The 8,231-nt window shown below is 40.0% G+C and overlaps 1 protein-coding gene across 1 annotated transcript in view; it reads left to right on the forward strand.

Moving 5' to 3' along the window:
- The window catches only part of LOC118407216 (sialin-like), a 32,014-nt gene extending 24,922 nt beyond the window's left edge, over positions 1-7,092 (forward strand). The window contains exons 7-10 of the mRNA XM_035807648.1: positions 3,382-3,531; positions 4,677-4,806; positions 5,540-5,780; positions 6,447-7,092. Coding sequence (XP_035663541.1) covers positions 3,382-3,531; positions 4,677-4,806; positions 5,540-5,700 — 441 coding nt within the window. The 3' untranslated portion in view covers positions 5,701-5,780; positions 6,447-7,092. The remainder of the gene's footprint in view (positions 1-3,381; positions 3,532-4,676; positions 4,807-5,539; positions 5,781-6,446) is intronic.
- The last annotated feature ends 1,139 nt before the right edge of the window (positions 7,093-8,231 follow it).

Consider the following 8,231-nt stretch of genomic DNA (forward strand, 5'->3'; position numbering starts at 1 on the left):
GGCCAGCAATCAGCGACCCAGTACAAACTGCTATGGAGGCTACGATAGAAGGCGACTCATGAATAATCAAGAGCAAGATATATATAACAGATCCGGCATAACGTTTCACAGTCCTTTCAGCGTCCATACTTCTTTATCAGGTGCAAACATTTAAGATTTGTTGGTTCTGTGGGTATAGGGTAACCACAGCATCACCGTATACCGACGTGCAATAGGGGCTGCACGAGCAACCTCCATGGAGGTTGCTCGTGCAGCCCTCCAGCTCCAGGGAGCGAGCCCTATGCGCCATGAATACAAACACTTGGTTCTCGTCACCTTCACGGAATTTTTCTCTTCGCCAATGGCGATAGAGTATGATTTTGCCGACTTGGGTCTGTATGTAGGTCAACAACATATAAGTCGAGAAATTGTGGATGGAACTTTTTTATTTTTTGCAGGTGTGTAGCGGTTGTCGAAAGGCATGCCTAGTTCGAAAACGGTTTACCTGGCGTTTTCCTACGGTACAGCAGCGAGTTTTGTATTTTTTCGTGGTTTGTTTCGGGAAACATAAGTCAAAATGCAGCTGGGCGATTTCCAAGATATTTGGCAGGTGTGTAGCGGTTGTGGAAAGGGTTGTCATGTGGGAGAATGGTTAAGCTAGCTTTTACCTATGGTGCTGTAGTTGGCTTTGTATGTAAGTGCGTTTGTCTGTATGCAAGATAACTCGAGATGTTCTTGATGGATGCTAATGATGTTTCGTTGATTGGTAGGGGACACAAAAAGGAAGGTCAAGTTCGATAATGGGCTTCCTGGCGACTTGTTTTGGTACTGCAAGTGAGCGTCAAAGTTTGCGCCTAAATTTTCCAGAAGTGCCAGGTTCATGAATTTTAAGTGGTGGATAGCTGTTGGGACTAGGAGTAAATGGTGTAATTTTGGGCCCCCCTAGCAGCTTTTTTGGAACTGCAGTGGGTCTTATAGTTCGTAACTTTCTAGTTGGATAACTCCTGAGGGGATTGATGGATATTCTTTGTTTTTGGTATGTAGGTACTTTGGGTGATTATCAACATAATGAGATGCTATTTATATAAATCACTATGTATTTGATGTAATTACTTAGGGAAACTATAATGGTTGCAATTTTACTTGTGACGGAGTTACCTGAAAGGACTTGAATCGGCCCATAGATGTCTAAAATAGAGAAGAAGTAGGTCAGAATCCCTGACGTTGTCTTGGAAGCATGAAATTCCGATTGACCAGGGATGATACGTCTTGGAAGCATGAAATTCTGATTGACCAGGCATCATACCAGGTCATCTGTGTACTATTCGGCCAGGCCGGAGTCGGGTGAGACTACTGATTTTAACAAAACACTATGAAAGTTGCGCTGGAAAATATCACAACATTGTACATAATTTCATTGACACCAGTTCGCTGAGACGGTTATGTTTTTGGTAGCATTTGTGGGTTTGTGAGGAACACACGTTCATGAAGTCATTTGCTATTGGGGTAGGTACTATTTAGTAATACATGAATAAGACGTTAACGTCTTGATAAAGGCATGATTATTTGGCGAAGAGATGTGTTTGTCGAACTCTAGTTAAAACTACATTCTCTTGTAGAGGACAAACAACCGGGATAAACTAGCAGGTCTACGCCATCATTAATACAAAACATGGGAATATCGTAAAGAACAAAGGTACACAGAGTGGAGCTGAGCAAGCACCTCTACGCACTATGAATATAAACCATGGGGACAAAGCAATACTAGTACTATCTCATGTACCTTTGAATGACCCAAGAAAGTGATTTTTTTTCTTCAAGCGGATTTTCGGTCACAGAATAGTGGTTGGGAAAAGTAGTCGGAATTTATCGGCTCGCTCCCACCAAGGGAACCAACCTCTTTCATTTTACATTCTTTGAGAATAGATACTTGTGTATTAGCCATTGTAAAGAATGCGAAAACTTCGCACCTCCGTCCTAATAGTTCCAAATAGCTGTTATGGGTTTACTTAAGCCTTGAGACAAGTTTGTGGAAATCTGTTGGTCCACTACGAAAACAATAACATATGGTTTTTATTTTATAAAAAAATATTTAGACCTGTTATAAGGAGATCTCCAATACCAGGGGTGCCTGTTTTCATAAGAATATAACGGCTTTCATTAGAGTTTAATGGAATATGTGCGTATTTATAGATGTATTTCATACGATTCATTACTAAGAAACACACGGATTTGAATTCATATGAGTTTTGCGAAATCCACACGATATATTTACGGTTAGTAGAGCTCGTATGAATTCAGTAATCTTAATCTCAAAGAAATTTCTTGATGTCAAGAAGAAGTAAACAACCCATTCATGATGCGAGCGGTGAATTGTTTGTTGGCTCTCGCAAGGTAAGCTGAAAGTTCGCACCTCCGTGCTAATCCGATATCGCCCCAAAGCGCGCCCTTACTGGCGCCGGAACACTGACGCCAGAAGAAGCTGGCTGACTGGTCTATAACTTCCCAAGCAGATGTTGGTGGAGTAAAGTGTGACCTTTTTCTTGAAGGTCACTTTCCCCCGCTAGTCTTACCGGCATATGAGAAGGTTACGATGTTGAAGATTCTATCAACCTGTGCATGCTTGCTCGGAGAGTCAGTTATGTAGACCGGTAGAGTAATAATGTCAAAGTACAGTTTGCTCGGGCAGCCCTCTGTTACCGTATAGAGCCCTCTGACCGATTTGTTTTGGGTGACGTGAACCAAATTTTTACATTCATAGCCAGTGGAGCGCTGCTCAAGCAGCCCTCTGTTACCGTATAGAGCCACGCTCGTACCCAGCGCCGTGAAGAAGCCATAGGTTTGAGATCGTGGGCTTATTCACAATCCACCTCAAGTTGAATTGAATAAACTCTATGGAATTCACAGCTGTCGTTTTGTTTTGTTTTGTGTTTGTCTCAATGCCTTAGAAAATCGTAAGTTGTGAGCGCACGCCACTACGTGCGTTTCTACAGCCTGAGTATTTTTACAGTTACCGGGTCCAAAACTGGTCGCAAGTTTTCTATTTAGGGTGTAAAATGTTGCCACAATAGTGGCACGTTATAACAAAGGGAGTTTTAGAATGTACCTGATTTGGTGGCGCTGTAAGGGCGTTAAGATCCCTCTACATTGCCGAGAGGGAGTTATGTCACGGAAGGGAGTTTTGCACGGCGGCGCGTTTGGCCTTCTCCACGGTAAAACAGGTTCGAACAACCTTTCCAAGTTGTCTCCTTCAAATCAGGCAAGCCCATTAATATTAAAAAGCAAGGCGCACCCTGGTACCGGTTTTCTGCGACTGAAAAGGCAGGCGTGATATCGTAAGGCATTGCCGCGATAGTCAACAACGAAAAACATGTTTATCTCTTTAAGATTTTTTTTTCATAGGACAAGAAGATCCCGTGGGTAAAATTGTTTTTGTCAGCTCACCTCTGGGTACTGATCTATATCCACTGTACTGAATGCTGGGGATTTTTCTTGATGCTGACCAGTTTACCATTGTACATGGATACAATACTCAACTTCAATATCGACGCGGTAAGTTAAAGTGTCTGTAACACAAATATACAACATTTTCATGTTATCCGTAACAAGAAGAGTATAGAGTCAATTCCGAGATACCACAAGGGTTTTTAGACAATAATTGTAATAAGTTGGAATTATTTGGAATAAAATAATATCTAAGCCCCAACAGTTATAATTTTTTCAAAAAAATTAATATGGAATTTTGAATCTATTTGAGTTCCTTTGAATACTTTGAAACATTTTTAAAGAGATCACACAAAAATCTCTTTGTTTACAATAATTTCCAAGATTCTTTCACTTTTAGAAATATTTAAAAAAAATGGTAAACCTTGCCAAATGGTAGAATTCATTTATTACCCCATAAAAGTTAGCCCCTACTGTCTGCCTGGTATATTTTTAGATTTCACTGATGGGCACTGGTGGGTCCTTTGTAGTAGGCCATTGACATGACACCCAACCATACTTTGCAAGGATGTGTGATTTGCTTTCTTCCTAGCTCACTGACCCAATATTACAAAAAAATGGTAGAAAATGGTAAATAATGGCAAAACGCTGTTACCATTGTTTACAAACTGTTAGAAGTATTTTGTTCCACATCGTGAATATTTCAAAGGTTTTAAAAACCGGGGAAAATATTTAGAAAGTTCAAATAGCATTCAAAATATTTCCAAATCTCCTGGACATATAATTGAAAACATTGGTAAATGATGACAATGGCAACCCTCGCGGTGACTTGGAATCGACTCTAATTTGATTATCATAAACGTTTGCACTAAATACATAGTGCCATCAAAATATCATTCTTTAAGGTTATCCAACTATGAAAGTAAAGGGTGTATGTTGGTGCAAATGCTTACGTCTATATCTATGTTAATTGAATGAAACTATTGTTGCGGAATAGGTTATGTTGATTTGACTATATGGATGACAGCGTACGAAAAAAATTTACTAAAAAAATATCGTATATATCTTATGACATTAGTATACGTTTTCAGATATTTGTTGTTGTTTTTCACGGCGTGTGTTTGCTTATTTTAAAGTTTTTTAATGATTAACGGTATCGTTGAAACCCTTTTTTTTATTTGTGGAAATTGCCGAAAATTGTGGCGCAACCAGATGTCATCACACCTTCGACTTTAATTTCGTTCATCTTACAGAATGGAGCTTTGTCTTCATTGCCATACCTGACACAGATGGCATCAAGGATCTTATCTAGTCTCATCATTGATACTGTCATAAAGCAATCGGATTTTAAGAAAGTCAGCATTCGAAAGACGTGCACATTAGGTAAGAATTGAAACTACTCCCCCCATTTCCTATAAAGTTAACTCTCCTGTGTTTTTAGACGGTTCTCTTTTATTAGGTAGTCAAATTGACTTAAGCACCACTTAAGTCACAATGGCCGATAAAGACTAAAAATTGGATATTCATTTTTCTCAAATTTTCTTTATATGTAAAAAACTATAAAGCTTCTATGGCAAACTTATGTGTGTATGGTATTTCAGCAATGGTGACTAAGTACTTATTTTGTGATCATCAGGGGCGGGGATTTTTCCTAAAGTTTTACCATTGGTCTTTTAGAAATATTCAGGAATTAGCCTTAATCCATTCCATGAGAAATTTCTTTTGAGGAGAATGATAACGGTCGTTGTGCACAAACACTTTCATATCAATTTGAATGACTGGTACCAAACAATTTTTTTATCATTAGAATATAATATGTGAAGAAATCACAAAAAAAAACACAACCACAAGTACGGTTTTTACATGTAAAATGTGATAAGTCGTCAAAAATGCTAGACGAAGGTTAAACGTGTGTCTAAAACCACAACGGATTAAGACTGTACATGTTCAGTTGGAACTGTGAATTTTTTTGTTGCCATTGAACTTTTCTTCACTTCTTTGCTGTTTTCTAATCTTAATATCTGTGGAGGTCATCGACTGGAAAACAGTGAAGTCTTAAACTGGGAAACAGACTCAGTACTTACGAATCATATATTATGTCTATTTCAACATACAGCTTTGGTTGGGGTTGCCGCCTGCCTTGTAGCCGTTGGTCACGTGAGATGTGACTCCACAGCAGCCATCGCCATGTTGTGTCTGGCCACGGTCATGTCAGGCGTGATGATCCCTGGCTTTTTCCATGCTTCACCGAACTCATGTTGGGGTTTTCTGGAGTAGCGTTCGGAATCAGCAACACTGTGGCAAACTGTGCAGGATTCATTGTCCCTATGGTTGTAGGAATTCTCACAGACGAAAACGTAAGTGTATACAAAAATGTTGAATATATTGATATTCTTAGTCTTTAAACCATAGTTAGTAGAATTTTCAACTAACAGTGACTGTTTTCAAAGGTAAACACACCTAAAATAGCGAAAACTAGGTCGAGACTTGCGTGGATCTTTTGTCCCTCACCCCGTCTCCTTCTTATTGATCCACGCAAGTCTTGACCTAGTTTTCGTAACTCTCGCGAGAACTAGGTCACTCCGTGAACAAGATGGACTGATAGCCAAAGACAATTTGGTAAAAAGCAGTCACTGTTATTTGGAAAGTCTGTAACCTGTGGGTATACTTGACTAATGAATGTCTTCAACGTTAAACCAGAGTGCTTTAATTCCAGATCTCTTGCACTTTCGGATGATAGTTAGCTAGTGATGTACATTCAATGCTTTTCCAAACGAAGTTGCATTGAAACAACGTTTAGGTATTGTAGAAGGTAGATTTTCGTTTTGATGAATTCTGAACTGTTTAGGATTTTCGACAATTGAAAATTAGGTTACAAATTCTTTTTTTTTTAGCAAATGATGTACAGGGGCTGAAACTTTGACCTTTTTGCATTGCCACTACAAATCTGCAGTTGACACCCTAAAATTACTTATTGTCCTGTTCTCTTTACTATATATAACCATGTTATTTTGTACATATAGCAAACAATAGAAGCCTGGCAGAAAGTCTTCTACATCGGCGCCGCCATTTCCGTTTCCGGTTCCGTCATGGCTCTGATGTTCCTCCGGACTGATCCGGTTTTCTGGGCACAGGACCCGGATGGAGACAAACTGACGCAGCCAGCACGGGACAAGTTAATACGTGACTTTAATGATGGCGAGAAAGAATATTCTTGTACAGAGCTTGTTTACGAGACAACAGTGTGATGTAAATAGTATTGATAATGTGCAGTTATTAGGTGTTGTCATCAATACGTTCTGCCGACATAATAGTGACCTACTAATGGTACATGTATTTCGAGGATTTTTATCAAATACACTCAAAACAGTTACGAAATGTAAATATATATTTCCATACCATGGCCCAAACAACATTTTACCTGACGTTTGTAATACAGCAGAACATTTTCTCTCTTTATGTACGGTTTGATGAGAAAATGAGAAATGCATTCATTTAGTTGTTTTATGAGTGAATTTGAGAGTGTTTTAACTGTACTTCCTGGAAACTCCAAATGAATTCAAAGTCAATTAGTTTGAAATAATTGTTTGTTGTTTACAGTATCCCTGTATAGAGCCCTAACACCGATTTGTTAATGGTGACGTGAACCAAGTGTTTACATTCATATAGCCCGTGGAGCTGCTCGGTCAGCTATCGGCTCCGTGTGTTTGTTGTTTACAGTATCTTTGTATGGAGCCCTAAACACCGATGTGTTGATGGTGACGTGAACCAAGTGTTTACATTCATATAGCCCGTGGAGCTGCTCGGTCAGCTATCGGCTCCGTGTGTTTGTTGTTTACAGTATCTCTGTATGGAGCCCTAAACACCGATTTGTTGATGGTGACGTGAACCAAGTGTTTACATTCATAGCCCGTGGAGCTGCTCGGTCAGCTATCGGCTCTGTGTGTTTGTTGTTTACAGTATCTCTGTATGGAGCCCTAAACACCGATTTGTTGATTGTGACATGAACCAAGTGTTTACATTCATATAACCTGTGGAGCTGCTCGGTCAGCTATCGGCTCCGTGTGTTTGTTGTTTACAGTATCTCTGTATGGAGCCCTAAACACCGATGTGCTGATGGTGACGTGAACCAAGTGTTTACAATAACACGGGGTATATGAATAGCCCGTGGAGCTGCTCGGTCAGCTATCGGCTCCGTGTGTTTGTTGTTTACAGTATCTGTGTATGGAGCCCTAAGACCGATTTGTTTTGGGTGACTTGAACCAAGTGTCACATTCATAACCCGTAGAGCGCTGCTCAAACAGCCCTCTGTTACCGTATAGAGCGCTAAGACCAATTTGTTTTGGGTGACGTGAACCAAGTGTTTACATTCATAGCCCGTGTACCATGTTTTGCGTACAGCTGCTAGTTCAGTCCGGTTGTTTGTCCTCTACGAGAGAAGCTCCTCCATGTAGTACTAAAAATTCCATGAAGGTAACGAAAACCAAGTGTTTGTATTCATAGCGCATAGAGCTCGCTCGGTGGAGCTGGAGGGCTGCACGAGCAACCTCCATGGAGTCTGACTAAACACCGCAAACGAGCGCAAACGGGTCTATTATGCAGTATTCATGGTACAATGGCCTTGTTTAACGCTCCAAATACACTGTATGTGCATAGTCTGTGCGATATTTAATGAAAAACACGGCAAAACATAAGTATTTACCCGTTGTTTTATAGGTATTCCGGTTTGTTTCAAGTTCCGAATGGTGAATTTCTGGGCCGCCTTCTTGGGATCATCCCGGGTTAGGGGGTTAATATTGGGGAAAATT

The sequence above is a fragment of the Branchiostoma floridae genome, chromosome 19 (genome assembly GCF_000003815.2).
Source record: "Branchiostoma floridae strain S238N-H82 chromosome 19, Bfl_VNyyK, whole genome shotgun sequence".
In the NCBI taxonomy this organism is placed as follows: Eukaryota; Metazoa; Chordata; class Leptocardii; order Amphioxiformes; family Branchiostomatidae; genus Branchiostoma; species Branchiostoma floridae.